The following is a 15876-nucleotide window of genomic DNA, read 5'->3' on the forward strand; positions in this document are numbered from 1 at the left end:
AGGAACCTTTTGGTCCTTTTTTTTCTCCCCATTGTTCTCATACTAGAACATATTAATGGACATCTAATCTGTCCTGGCTTTAGCACAGAACTCAATTTTTTAACTTGCTGTGCAGTACTGTGAAAAGGTCAGAAACCACCCTTTATTTACTTAATTTCCAGTCAAAACGGCCATTACAAGTTATACATTTTTCAGTGTTAGGAAAAAAAGCAAAAATATATACTTAAGAAAATTACACAGAAACCTCAACAACTACATTTTTTTCAGCTTCCTTTCAGGAGACTTGCTTATAGCAAAGAAATCCAAACCTCCAAAGTTCAGTCTTAGAAGTTGGTTGCATTTTCTGCTTTTTACATTCCAAGTTCTGAGAAGAAAAGCAGCTGTTTTGTATTTTTTTAATACAATAATAAAAATTTTAACTTTTCTAAGTAAGGTATTCTTAACAGCTACATTTCCTTTCAAACATGTTTTTTTCCATGGACAGATGGACAGAAACACTTGTTTCTTGTTTTTTTTTTTTCAATTATTTTTTTTTAGATCTGATGATGATGATTATTTTAGTGATCTACCAGATCTTCTGCAAGTGTCCCATTTTCTCTGTATCTTAATTTTTTAAGCTCCAGTTTAGTAAACACCTGGAACGGGTTGCTCATGCAAGTCGATTACCTTACATCTAACCGCCTCAGAAATTTCTCCTGAAAAAAATAGCTTTTTCTAAATGGCCATTTTCACTGGAAAATAAATAAATTGAGGGTGGTTTCTGATTTATGCAAGTACTGTACTTCTTTACATTTCCTAAGCATTCCTGGTCTTTCTGTTCTTGGTCTTTCTAGGGGTTTGTGGTGAATGCTGACATCAAGCTGGTTTATTCTTTTGTATGTAGAAGTTGTCCTCAACCCATCTATGATTCGCAGTGCCAGGCATGGAGCCCCTTTATTCTGCACATTTTTGTATTTTAAATTTATGTAACACACCTGAGTAAACTCATCTAATAAACAAACTCCCTGGTTAGATATGTTTAGGCTAGAGAAGTGTGCAGAGCATGGGGTCCCCAGAACTGAGAAGTGGGACCACTGGTCTGCGTATTTGATGTGTTCTTAATTCATGTTGTTTTGGTTATTCACAGCTATAGTGTTCTTTGGTCAGCTCACCAGTCCTTCTTGCTCTTTAACAGTACACCCAACCGTTGTTGTTGGTAAACCTATTGTGTAGGCTGTTTGTCCAGTATTTATTTTGATTTTTAACCTGACACTGGCTTTTCTGCAAAACGGTAAACTACAGATGCCCATGTCAACATTTTGTTAAACCCCTCACACATGAGCTAACAATGCAGTGACTCAAAGTTGGCCAAGGAACAACTGACCAGTAGATCACTGGATTACTTTTGGTGACATAAAATACGAGGACTACGTCTAAAACGGACTGCAATGCCAACATGATGCTGGATTTAAAATTAATACTGTTTTGGAGTACAAAGCCAAAAACAACAATCTGTCCTTGTCCAAATACATGTATACATATGCACTCTGATAAATGCATATTAATAAAATAATGCCAGCTTGAAAGGTTATAAATGAGTATTATTGTTTTGCATAAGATATATGCCAAAATTGAACAAGGTGGTCCTTGGATATCTATGTGTGGCACAGAAAGTGTTTGTTAATATTTATTGATCACCAACCAAGAAAAGTGAAGGCATAGTAAGGTTGGGTCAAAATATTCATATTCTCAAGGCTTTGGGTTTGAGCAAAGTGTTAAGTTCATTGTGCAGGTACCTTAAGGTCACAGAGAGAGATTACACAAAGACAAGGGTACAGGTCAAGACATGAAAGTTAATACACAAAGCACCCTATATATATATATATATATATATATAGTTTGTTTTTGTTTTTTTTTTTTACAAACCAGTAAAATATCATTACAAGGCTTTGGACTGTGCATAGCATATAGATACAAAACAATCTCACACAATACTGAAGGCCAAGGTGTTGGGGGCTGCTTTTTCACAGCACATTGCATGTTTTTTGCCATAGACTAGTTTTGGGTTTGTTCGAGCTTACATTTTGGGCCTCCAGCCACTAATGAACTGCATAAGTTTCTTCACTTGCAGTTTGCTTAACTTAAAGTCCTCAGACAGAATCTCCTCGGTTAGCTGCAGCAGCAAATTACCGTCAATTTTTTCTCTGACAAACAACGCAACCACATCCTCCGACATACCAATGAACCGTAGTGACTTGGAGACCTCTTCAATGCAAAGGCCTGAAAGGTTGGTTGGTGGTTGCCATGGCAACTCTGCGGTGCTTTGAAGTGGCCTTTCGACCAAGCAGCTTGCCACCTGAAGTTCTTTAGCATCGACACTGGTGACTGTTGTTGAATTACATTCCCTGTCTTTCTTTGCATCGTTGGATTTGGGGGTTCTTGGCGGCAATATAGGGCAGGACTGGCTTTGCTTAGTGTTACATTCCTCAATGGGTTTGTCTCTGTACATTTCCAGGGTATAACTAGTAGATTTAGTACAAAACTGAGCAGAATGTTGGGTCTTTGTGGCTGCAGTAGTCCCTTCAAATCTCTCTCCTTTGTCAAAGAGGCCTGAGGAACAAGCCTTGGGGGTACTAGGGGTCCTTTTCCTCGGATAGCTTGAGTAACTGCGGCACTGGACTGATGAGAAGTCTTCTCCCTTGTGTAAATCGCCTCCACAGAAGTCGTTTGGCCAAGACAGACGGGAGAGGGTGGCGTCCATGGAGGGACTGAGGCAGGGGTGCAGTGTGGAGCTCTCACCACCATCTGGTCGAATCCAGTTGCATGGGTAACACACGTGGTTCTGTTCGTCCACTTCTTTTGAAGGCTCGCTCTCTCCTCCTCTGTAGAAAGAGAGGGCACCAAGCTAAATACCACAAAATACTAAATACTTTAGTTGGGCTGTCACTTTAATCAATTACTTCATTAAACATATGAACTGATTAAAATTTACATTCTCAACCTGCTTAGTAATTTGTTCATATTTAAATTATAGAGTATCTGCAGGTCATTAATAAGCTGCACTCAAAGGAGTGTTCATAAATATGGAGACAGAACAGACTGACAGAATTTCTGCCTACCTGTAGTGATGGCAGGGATCATATGGAAGTATGTGCATAACATAACTCTACATCTTGTGGTATACATAACTCTACATCTTGTGCATCATGTGTTTTCAGTTGAGGTTCTACCACAAGTAAAATAGCTTTGGGAGGCAAGCATCATTTTGTACAGATGACTTGGCAAGTTTAGTGTTTAATTCCAATTTGTCTGGATTTTAGGGACATTTAATTGCCTGTATGAATCAGCTAATCTGGTTACCTAGGCCTTTTGATCTGTTTCCACGTTTCAGTTAGTCTTTCAGCAGTTGCAAATAAAGCGAAAAACTTATTTTGCAATTTCCTTTTGTGCAAATGAAATGCTCCAGTCTTTCAAAGAAATTTGGAGGTTTGCAAAAAACTGAACCTGGGGGGAGTTTTGTTCAGCCTTTAGCTACATGTGTACATGGTAGATTTATGTTTATGAACAACTAGAAGCTTAAAACTCTAAGAATCTACCTCCACCTAAAAAGTGTTCATGCAACTTCAGCTATTTGGGTCAAAAATGTAAGCTACTGCTTGTTGCAGCTGTGTGCATGTAATAAGCTTCTAAAAGCATGTACATTTAAATCTAAGAGCTATTTGGTTAGTGCTTCATTTACTGTCAACATAGATGCTGGCTAGGCCAACTGACCATTAATACAGTGTGGAAAAATGACACTTAAGTTTACTTAAAGTCCTCAGACAGATCAAAAACCTTGCACAGTAAGGCTCATTCATGTGTCCGTATCATACACAAATAGCATATCGTACAGAAACAGAAGTCTGATTAAAATATGTTAATATTTCTTGCTCAGTGGGTGCTACCATGTTGAAATAATGTCACATTCTCCAGTGGAGAGTGAGTTTGAGGGATGTTCACAAGGACATTTCCTACTTAGAAGTAAGAATCTTCTCAGTTGACACTTGATCACGAAGACAGTATTATAGCCTAGTACGCCATCACATTAACCACCGTTCTTTATTTCTAGGGATTCTTATTGCATATGTTATGCGAAAATCAACCTGCATCTGTCATTTTCCCCCAGATTTATAATAAAACACTCATACCATCATAAGTAAGCCTCTAATTCTAAATCTACAAGACTTTTCTAGAATTCCTAGAAAGCCTTATCCATGTTGGTTGTAAAAGCAACTGACTGTAACAGTACTCACATGTTGTGCAGGCCAGAGGAGTAGTAGGACAGGGTTGGGCTCGGGGAGCGAGTGTCTGTCTGCCGTGGTTTGGTGGCTGGGAATGGCACTGTGGCACTGCTTGAGCTTAGGGCTGTCTGTTTGGAACTCCGCGGTGGAATTGGAGGAGCATTCAACAACCGACACTCCTCTTTCACCTGCAAATATCAAGAGTTTTGATTTGGGAATGCACAATGATACTGGACTCATCAGTACTGGCAAAAACAGCATCAGAAAGTTGTTTAGAATTTACTAACTTCAAATCAATTCCTGATGACATTTAATGCACAGGACAGGGCCAAATGTGTAGGCGACACTGGACTACTGTGCTAATGTCAACATTTTATCCTTTTTACTGCATTCATAACTAGGGGTGAGCGATGTGTTTTTGCCATATCATGTTACGTACCACAACAATTTGACACACAATGCACTAGTAATGTCACATTTAAAACATTAACAAACAAGTCTTATCAAAAACTGATTATTATTCAGCATGACCTACCCTCATTCAGAACCCTACAAAAATAAGTTACACTTCTCCATAACACTAATACACGTAGCTTTAGTCCCAGTTTTTACAATTTATAAAAGTTCATGTATCTACGTTGATTATCAGGTTTGGGCAGATACATACATGAAAATATTTAATATTGGTATTGACTCACAATTATCATACAATATAAAACAATAAAGCAGATTAAAAAAAAAGAAATGAGTTATAACAACACAAACAGAATCATCAGTCTTGCACATAACAAACCAACAACACTACTTAAACTTGGGCCGGGAGTGGATTGTAAGTGATATTCTGATGCAGTGAGGAAAACCACTGATTACATACCAAATCTAGTCAAAGGGGTTCTTTACAAATATATATGCTGTATTTACATTTATTTAGCTAATTATTTTGTTGATGTTCACTGAATGTAAAGAAAAAATGCTAAATTTTGGAAGCAAAAGAAGATTTTGATCTTTAGAGGGCATTTTCCTATAGCTTGAGTTTGAGTTGTGCCACCAGTACCATGGTGGAATACATGTGCAGTGCAATTTCTACAGTGTCTTGACATATTAAAATATACTGCTGGAAATAAACAGCCATCCTCGCTGTAAAACCTTTCGTAAAAGGGAAAATGTTTTTTACACAAACAGCCACCAGTGTTAATTTACATAAGGCTAGTCCAAAGTTCCTCAGAATTCGAGGAAACAACTGGGAGAAAAATCGAAACTGTGTCCTCAGAAATTGACATCTGTCTGTGTACACAGTGTCACAATGATTGCACTCATCTTTAACACTGACAACACTGATGTGATTAGTGGTCTGAAAGATGTAAAATAAGCGGACTTGACATGTTTCTGTGGGTGATTCAAAATTCCTTTAGATGAAAATACAAACTGCTTCTATAAGTACAAGACAGTTAAAGTAACTAAGTAACTTAAGTTTATTACAGTTTATGGTTACCCAAGTTACACAAGCAAGAGGAGCTAATAGCTTTCCAATTTGGATCTAGTCTCTTCCTAAAGCACGATAGTTGGTAAAACCAAAATCCTGTTCGTTCCTCCAAACCTCACTGGACAGTAAACAACCCTTTCGCCCAGTTCGAAACTAGGTCAAAGGTGATCTGCAAGTCAGATATTCAGCTCATGGTGCTAATACAAATCACTAATGTTAATAACACTGTTACATGTATTTGTGTAATGCTAAAAGCACGTGGCATGAATCACTGAACACGGCTTTGAGAGACATGTAAAAATCACATGAATGAACCTGGAGCAGGTCTACATGTTTTAAAAAAAAAAAAAACAACAAAAAAAATTTATATCAACAGCTTTTCTTTTATCCTACAGCTGGAAGTAGATTTGGGAAGTTACAAAACACCATTAAATGCCTGATAAGGAGTGACAAATTTTTTCTGTTTATTACTGAACTGTTGAATAGCAAATTAACAATGGGCCTTATTCACCAACCGTTCTTATTAAAAAAAAAAAATCTTAAAACCCACTAGTGCAGTTTTCACAAAGATTCTGACATTTGCCAATGTTTTCTTATTCAGGATTTGTTCTTAGATAAGAACAGAATCTACACACAATCAAGAGCACAAAGATGTGAACAATTCTGCAGTTTAAGAACACGTCTTATCTGACGTAGAATTTTTCTTAAGTCCTTTCTCAAAAACAAATTTAATAAAAAGATAAAGACAGATATTGGTACTTGATACTTTTCTGCTCTTAAATTGGACTTTCACTCAATATAGTTCCACTGTATAGTTCCGCTGAGAAGATCATAGGCAGCTCCCTCCCCTCCCTCCAAGAGATATACAGCTCCCGTCTCACCTACAAAGCCCTCTGCATGGCAGAGGATCACACTCACACAGCTTCTTTAGCCTACTGCCATCAGGGAGAAGACTGCGGAGTCTCCGGGCCAGGTCCAGCAGACTGGGGGACGGCTTCATCCAACCAGGCTGTCAGGATGCTCAACTCTCTCCCTACTTTGCCCCCCAACCCCCCCCCCCCCCCCCCCCCCCCCAACTCATCATTTTACCTGTTCCGTAAGCTCATTCTAATTGCACTACTGTTTATATTTGCACTATTTATACCCACAGACCTTAATCTGTATGTGCCTTGTGTCACTTTAGTGTTAATTTCAGGACCTCTTATATTATTATTTTTTTTATTATTCTATTTTTCTACAATTAAATGTTCATTTGTACAATTATTGTTTAGTGGGTTTTTTGGATCTATTTAAATTCACACTTTTCATGTTTACCAACTATTTAATGTTGTTACACCATGGGGTCTGAGAGTATTGCAATTTCAGTACACTCTATGTCCTGTACATATTGTAGTATTGACAATAAAGCTGAACTGACTTTAAATTGTGATCATGGGGACTTTCTTTTTGGTTGCATTATCTGCATCAAGACAGACAGAAGCTAAACAAAATGAAACACTTTCTTGGTATACTCACAGCTTCTGACTTTGGAGGCACAGGGGGTGGAGGTAGATTGATATCTGTACTGAGGAGAGCACTAGTGGAACCGGGACTGGGGAAGGGCAGGACAGGAGGGCAGCTAGAGATGCTTGTGTTTATTCGGACAGCTTCAGTGTGCTCATGTACAGATCCGCGGTTCTTTGCGTGGTCCAGCCACAGTTCCTCATATGGCAGATCTGGTTTATACAAGCTGCCTTGACCAGAAGAGGTGTCTAGCAGCTCGGGAAACAGATAATCTGCATCCTGTGGTTCGGGAGGCACATATTCCCCATACAAGCTAACACATCCTTGCAGGTTCACCTCGCTGTTGCCATGGAGATTGTTACCATAGACACAGACGGAAAGCCGATGGAAGGACTGTGTGAGCTCGTCTCGAGCTGAACTGAGCGAGCTTGGCAGGTGAACATGAGCGGGACAACCATTGCTACCGACGTTGTTGCTGCCGTTTCCACCTCCGCTGCTGCTCCCTGTTCCTCCAGTACCACTCTTCTTGGGACTCTTGCCATCCTCCAGCCAGTCCACTCGCACATCGCGAACTGCCCTCGAGTAGTCGTCAATATTGAACTGCTCTTGGCAGTAGGTGAACCATCGGTGAACCACTGTTTCCAACCAGGCCTCTCCATGCAGCAGCCCCTCAGGTACCAGCAGCCGCGGCAAGGCCGTGGCTACATGCAAAGGAAAGTGCACAGGGAGCACCTTGTTGGATCGCAGCACACAGCACACCACAACCGTCTTTGTCTGGATGTTGACAAGCTTGTAGCGATGACCCTCGCGAATCAAGTGCAGGTCGTGCGGGTTGCGTGGCGGGCTGCTGGGCACAGTCACATTCACAGGAAGTCGTGTCTTCTCCACAATGGTGCGGATGGTGTGCTCACCCTCCTGCATCTGCAGCTCCAGGGGGGAGCAGGTGCTGAAGCGGCCCCGGCACTGGAAGGGCAGGCTGATGCTCTCATTCGTGCGGTGGTTCATGCAGATGAGGCACGGCATCTTGCCACGGCCAAGCTTGCCTATGGAATTGAGCTTACCAATCCGCTTGAAGATGGTGTTGAAGCGCGACTTTTCCCTTGACGTTTTGGCATAGAGAATCTCAGCCTGACCCATGAGGGTTAACTCATCACCAGTATTCAGAGTGATGTTGTATACCTCTGTGTCCTCGTTGCATTCGCCTGAGGCCATCTGCAGGGAGACACATCAGCTTTAAGAAACTTTTTTTTACTGGATTATATGCTCGACTTCCTCACCATCTATAAAAACTTGGGCCTACAAAATATTTTTTAAACCAGCAAAAATTTACAACCGACTACAGATAAAGACGCTAGGACACACAAAGACAATGGGACTTTGCATTTTGGATCAGGCAACGTCATTGTGAATTCAGCTGAGAAAACAATGAAAGGTCTGTTTTACATTCAGTGGCCCATCAGCTATGTTACAATTGAGAGCATACATTGCTAATCAGAGTTGGGAAGTAACAGAATACACATAATGAGATTACGTATTACGCACTTAAATACAAAAAACGGACAAAGACAGCACAGACTATGGGTACTTCTAAAACTTAAGGTGATCACTTATAGGATTACATTAAACACTTTAAGAGGGTGAAAAAGTGCTCTGACGCGGGAAGTTCTCTATATAAGAAAACCAGACCTTAACATTGAATGTAATTTCCTCCATGACATAGACTCGCTCAGGGAAAGCTTTGGCCACTTCTTCCACACTGTTGAAGTACTGCACAGGCTCCTTAATGTCCCTGTCCTGCTCCAGGAGTTTGAACTGACCTGTCCAATGGGTGAAAAAGAAATGAACTTGTTATACACTTGCTTTATTTGCTCTGCAAAAAATAATACTGAGCAGCATTAAAATATCTGAGGATTTTTTTTACAAAATGTAGGAAAATAACTATGAATTTCAAACGTGAATACAAGTGTTTTTCTGAAATTTGTATCTTGTTGCATAAACTGTATATATTGTCAACATCTTGACAGATAATTGGGCAAAAATTAATATACACAATACAACTGCTGTACATTTTTGCCCATATATACCATTGGGAAACAAAGACAGATTTACTTATTTAAACTTGATTCTCAACACAGTACAAACAGCCTTCACCTTTGTGAAGATAAGAATAAACTGACTACTGTGGGCATGTTTTATTCTGTTGAAAAGCGTATGCCATCTCTTAGTGCGACCGCAACTTGTGCTTTCTGCTTTAAACCTAACCTTTATATCAGGGTTTCTGTAGTAAAAGAGGATATCACAAACAAAATCTGTAAACCCTTTCTGTAGTACTTTAATAATATATAGTAAATAATACTGGTCATAATTAAACACTAATATGTACAGTTCACTAGTACCTATAAACACAGCATCTAAGACTGTATTTTAGAGGATGAGAAAACTCGGCTGTTTTGACTGGCAACAAAAACATTTTTTAGAGTTTAGATCCATAAATACCTCATACAAGCATGATTAATTTGATATGAGGTCACAGTTTTGTTCCACTGGGCTTGAATTTGCTTTTTTTTTTACAACTGGAAATTAAAACATTAACTTTATCAGAGCCTGTCAGAGCATTTAGGGGCTGTACGAATGGTCTCAGTTACTCAGCATCAAAGCTTCGCTGCATCACTGGGACTTAAATTACAACACTGGGGTTAGAGTTTATTTATTTAATATTCTTAGCTCACTGCTGAAAAAATATGCATGCTACAATAATGTTACACAATTTCTTGGAGCTTAATGAAAATGAATTTTAGACCTCAAACCCACTCTCCGCCCCCGCCTTCTGAATTTATGCATAAGTCAAACATCCTTCTCAATAGAGTGACATCTTCATGGAGAGGTCAATTAGATAATTGCCTGTCAGCGTAAAACTGATGGAAACTGCTGCAGTCCAGACTGATGGAGTACCTTCACTACACTTGTTGAATTAGCCTGTCCTGTTTCTCATTCTCATTCCGTTCACAATTAGCTCTTGTAAATATTACAATATCACAAAGTTTGTCCTATACACCTTCTTTACACTGCAAAAGAAAGTGCACTGTCAGGAGAGCCCCCAGAGAGAACCAGAGCTACCACTACAGAATGCATCCATTTCACTGTGAGCAGCCTCACCCTCATAATGGACAGGGATCTCGATTTTCGGTCCGATGACATAATGGCCCTCCTCCAGGCTATGGGCAGTGATCGTGGTCCACTGCCGACACGAATGAATCAAGAGGTAGTCGTTTTCTCTTAGCCCTTCCACTGATTCCCCTGGAGAGAAAGACACTTATCTGTATCAGTATGGAAATAGGACACTACAGTATCAGCACATTAAGTTAGTTAAGGACAGAGCGTTCCTTCACGAAAAATGATCTGAACATAAAAAGTACTCAATGTAATATCACTAATATGCTGTAAAAGAGTTAAACATGCAGACTTTCTAAATTAAGGTAAGATATTGCTTAGCCAGCCTCCTCAACTCGAAGAAATGCTAAGGGAAGTCATTTACATAAAATCTACTGATGTATCCTTTCCTGGTTGCATCTACATTCAAATTCCCACCCAGACAAGTTATTCACCGGTTCAGCAGTCCCAACCTGACTAAGCGAATTTGTCACAGACTGTGGGGTGCCACAAAATTGCTCATTTGGGTTCCTCATTAATGATTCAGACTCTGGGCCCATACAAGCAGAAGACAACATGCCAACATATACAGCTCTCCACCATCAAAACTCTACAGAGAGGCTGTCAAGAGAAAAGCTAGGGTCATAATTCAGGATCCTACACATTCCCTTTACTGTTACTTTCAGTTGCTCCCATCAGACTGTTTCTATACAGGTCCACTGGCTAAAACAAATGGTTTTAGAAAGCCATGTTTATCCCAATGACTACAAATTTTCTTGGTAAATAATGCAGCATTTTTAAACAACCACCAATATGTAAATACATACAGACTACCGTGTGCACTGTGTGTATTAAACTTATCATAACTTGAAGGGTTTCATTTTCTTTGATTTGATGAAGTATATTTATTAGTATGATATTGCATGGTACTCAGCTTATCCTGAGTAGAATGTTGTGTGTATGTGAGATGTATGTGATGTGGTGCATCAAAGACAAATTTCCAATATCTAATAACAGACAATAAAGTTTTGAATCTGAACCTGAACATATTCCCAGTGTTTTGCCTGGGTGTCCCCCCGCCCCCCCAAATTCCATGTAAGAGGACTTGTAACAGATGTGCTTACAAAGCCAGCAGAACTAACATTCCACTGGATATGAAATGGGAGAGGAGTCTCTCTGATCACACAGCTCATGGAGCTGCTACCGACAGTGAAAGCTAAAAAACAAACTTATCACTGAGTCAATCTCTGTAACGTAAATCAAATCTTTGTTGTCAAGCCAGTTCCTACACCAACAATTGGCAAGGAGTGCAGCCTTTATGCAGGTCCTGTGATCTACAGCTCATACCCGTGGACAAGCTTCGGGAAGCGATGGTTTTAAGATCAGCGAATAGGTGTAATGCGGCGTTTGGTTAAATTTGATTTATACCAACTCACAGTGAGCTTTTATAGCCTAGTTTCTCTACAATCTGTCTAAAACGCACACATTCAACACATTAAAAACCTACGGTTACGTTTAAGAGAACCAAGCGAACTGCAACATTGGTAGCACATCGAACAATTTGTAGCGAGGAGGTAACATTAGCTAGCTACTAATACAGCGCTGAGGTTTTCTTTGTTGTCCAACAGCGTGAATGGGAACACGCTTCATTATCTCGGTTTCAGCAACACTGTGCTGACAAGCCTTTGAAAACTATGTAACTTTAAAATCTCCCGCTGCAGTGTTGGCGACTAGCGAGCTGCCTAACTATCCACAGGGACTGACAAAGCAGCTAGCTAGCGAGCAGGCTGGCTAACTTTAGCAGGAGAGCTAACGCTTGGAATTCCGAGCGAGTAACACCGCCTCCCACGCTCGGCAGTCCGACCAAGTTCAGCGAGCAATTCTCTCACCGCGCATGAATAAAAGCGGCTCGAAAACAGCACCGAGCAGGCCTGTCGGGTTTATAAAGTGAGTTTAAGTTGCTGAAATTCGACCTTACCGCCGTCCAATTTGACAATCTGCGGCAGTCTGTAGGCACTGACCAGCCGATCCAGGGGGAGAGTGGTGGAGCTCCATGTCACATCCTTTAAACTGTTGTACAGCATTGAACCCACGTCCATGTTAGCTCGCTAACACACGCGCCTCATATCCCGCCGCCACGTTCATCTGCAGCGAAGAGCGGCTGTTTCATGGAGAAAAGGCTTCGGCGGATGCTCCGTTTCGCTCACTTAAAGGACGAGGCCATGGCAGCCCGACGGCTCTGTTTACACTCACAGGAAATGCCATGACTCCCTCTGACCATAGAGATCGGGAAACCGCTTCCTCTTCTCCCAACGGCTCCTCGCGGTTGCCTAAGCAACCGTCGCCATGTTGAAGTGATGTGATAAATCGATCGATTCAGTTTAACCGATTCTTTCGAAGCGATTATTCAGTTCGATTCCCTTTATCGAACCGACTCTTTCATAGTTTTACTGAAGGGGCGTTTAGTTTATCAGCTCGAATCTGTCGGAGTAGGTGTTACATTTGGTGGCGGTTCGGTTCGATTCGGTTTATCAGATTTTTTTTTAAGATTTCTAGATCACTGAAGGGGAGTTTCATTTACAAATCGCAAATGTGTAGTTACAAACTACAAAGTAGTTACAAACTAAACAGACTGTTCTCTAAACAGACTTTTGAACTCATGAAGTGTGATTTAGTTTACCACTTACATTATTTGAGTCGTTACACTTAGTGGTTCAGTTCGATTCTGTTTATCAAGCAGATTCCTACGTAGTTTTAGTGAAGGGACTAGTTTACCAGTGCAGTTCTTTTGAAGTAACTACATTTGGTGAGGGTTCAGTTCAGTTCATGCTTTCAGTGAAGGAGGTTGTACTGATCCGATTCTTTCAGCGCAGTTACATCTAGAAACAGTTCAGTTCGATTCAGACAGTACTCCACACAGTACTGTGCAAAAGTCTTAGGCAGGCATGAACATTCTTTATCTCGGCAGTAAGTGCTTTTTCTCCCTGTAAAACACAGTATTTATTGGTTATAAGAATACAGTTAGAAAACAGGCTTGGTCCCTAATTTCTCTGCGCACTCCAGTCATTACATGGATGTGTTCATTTTCATCAGCAGCACCTGATTTCATTTAATGCAGGATTGACCATGTGAAGCAGGGATTATATGGCAATCATAAGTACTGTACTTCTTAGAGGAGAGGTTTGAAATGGGTTCAGTTAACAGGTAAAATCACAATGTCTTGTTCATTGTTATTTGTATTTACTATAATGTTAAAGGGACTCATGGACAAGAAATGCTGACTACCCAGATACATTTTATTTTCTTAGATGGCTTAAGACAGGGCTGCCAGGTTTTGGCTTTTTGAAGTATTTTAGTAATAAAATATACTGTAATTAATTTTGTAATTAATTTGACAATGTGGTAAGATGAGCCATCTTCACTTTTTTATTCATTAAGTAAGGCAGATAGATGATTTTACACAACACTGTTGCCAGTTTATACCTTTTTGTGCCTCTTTGGCAGCCAGTGCCGTCTGTTTATATATAACAGTTCATTAGATGTGCAGTCTGATAAAATGTGTTTTGGCACTATTTTCTCTGGGTGTACGCTGGACCAGTTCTATTAAATGAGCCATTGGGTGGTTGCAAATAAAAACAGATGCAACATAATTTACTTTCTTAAACAGTCATTTAATCAAACATAGTATAGACATTAACAAGCCATGTTTAGGCCTAGATGTGCAGCACTGAAAAACTCCAAAGGCATTCTTCATGAAAGCGGTGGCCATTCACAAAGATCTTTTATGCTGGGCGGTCATGTCACATGAAAGAGATCACTTCCTGATACAGTGATAGTTATGCAAAACCAAATTTACATACGTTTCCCCTGTGTTAACGTAGACAATCAGTTATTTTTAGCTTTGAAGTGGAACTTTGATAAACTCTTCTCTATACAAATTCCAGCTTGTGTTTTTAGCTATGCAGTGTAATTTTATTCATGTTTACAGAAAACACTGCGTCATACAGTCTTTCAAACCAACAATGATTTAGGGACAATCAGCTTGCACAGTGGTAACTGGTGGAGAAATGTAGCGACATTTGTAACTATATTAGCCTTATAGCTGGCCTGGCTTCTCATTATTTTATGATGTTTTTATTATATATAAGTTTTTGGCCTTCTACATTGAACCACACCACATCAAACCACTCAGAATAACTTTGTTCACATGTCAGTGACATTTAGAAAATGCCCAGTTCCCCAATAAGGTATTTACAGCTTGTAAGATCACAAAGTAAACTGTAATATATCTGAATACTGTCCTACTGAGTGAACCTCAAATAAATTGAGCTTGAAGGGACAGCTTATTTATTTACATTGCATACACAAAGGCAATTCAATATGCTTTACAGAAATAAAAACAAAAGAATATGAAGATAAAAAAGATGTAAAGTGAAATAATTTTAAATAATAATAATAAAGACATAAAAATAAATTAATTAATTTTAAATTAATAAAATTAGCTTATCAATTATAGACAAAGAGGAAAGTTTTTGACCTGGATTTAAAAGTTATGTTTGGAGTACATTTAAGATCTCTGGCAGTATGTTCAGCAGCTAAATACTGCTTTATCGTGTTTAGTTTGGAGTCTAGGCTCTACTAACAGACCTGTAGCTGGTGATCTAAAAGACCTACTCAGTTTAAATTCTTTAAACATATCAGAGATGTGTTCTGGGCCGAAACCATTCAGTGATTCATAGGCTAGTAATAGCACATTAAAATCTATTGTGTAAATAACTTGAAGCTCTTGCAACAGCATTTTGAGTGGGCTGTAGCTGTTTAATGGGCTTTTCAGAAGTGTGGCAGTCCACACTGCTGGAGATAAACACATAGACAAGTTTCTCTGGATCTTATTAGGACACCAAACCTTTGGTTCTGGTTGTATTTTTAAGGTGATAGAAGGCTGTTTTGGTGATTGTTTTGATATTGAAAGTGAAGTCACAGTCTATTAAAATGCCAAGATTTTTGACTTTGGTTTTTAGAGCCTGGATATCAAAGTGTGCGCTAGTATTAAGTTACGTATCTTCTCTTTGTTGCCCAACAGAATAATCTCTGTTTTGTTTTTATTTAATTGATGAAAATGCTCTCCATAGTGGTAATCAAGCACGCCAAGTATGGTATTCAGTGCTGTTGTTCTGTAGCATTTGTCCCAGAGGGAGCATATAAAGACTGAACAGAAGTGGCCCAAGAGCTGATCCCTGGGGGACTCCACATGTAATAGCCACTTGATCACATTCATAGCTGCCAATGATTTCAAAGTAACATTCGCCTGAACCAGTTGGAAAGAGGAAAAATCACACTTTGGATATAAATCACTCACTGCATTCCCCATGTACATGTATCCACCATAGACCATATGATGGCTGAGATTCTTGGGGTAGTCTAAAGCTGCTTTGCCCTTTGCACCCTACACTATACCAGTGTTCTTGGGCAAGATTCCTA

At 39.7% G+C, this 15876-nt stretch overlaps 1 protein-coding gene across 1 annotated transcript; it reads right to left on the bottom strand.

Annotated features, from left to right (window-relative positions):
- Positions 1 to 467: 467 nt before the first annotated feature.
- garem (GRB2 associated, regulator of MAPK1) lies at positions 468 to 12704 on the bottom strand. The gene is made up of 6 exons (XM_017719600.2): positions 12374 to 12704; positions 10402 to 10542; positions 8932 to 9062; positions 7258 to 8457; positions 4272 to 4447; positions 468 to 2861 (listed from the first exon to the last, which is right to left on the bottom strand). Exons 1-6 carry the CDS (start codon positions 12492 to 12494, stop codon positions 2057 to 2059), a joined length of 2574 nt encoding a protein of 857 aa, XP_017575089.1. The 5' UTR covers positions 12495 to 12704; the 3' UTR covers positions 468 to 2056.
- Positions 12705 to 15876: the final 3172 nt, after the last annotated feature.

This window comes from Pygocentrus nattereri, chromosome 2 (genome assembly GCF_015220715.1).
Source record: "Pygocentrus nattereri isolate fPygNat1 chromosome 2, fPygNat1.pri, whole genome shotgun sequence".
Taxonomy (NCBI): domain Eukaryota; kingdom Metazoa; phylum Chordata; class Actinopteri; order Characiformes; family Serrasalmidae; genus Pygocentrus; species Pygocentrus nattereri.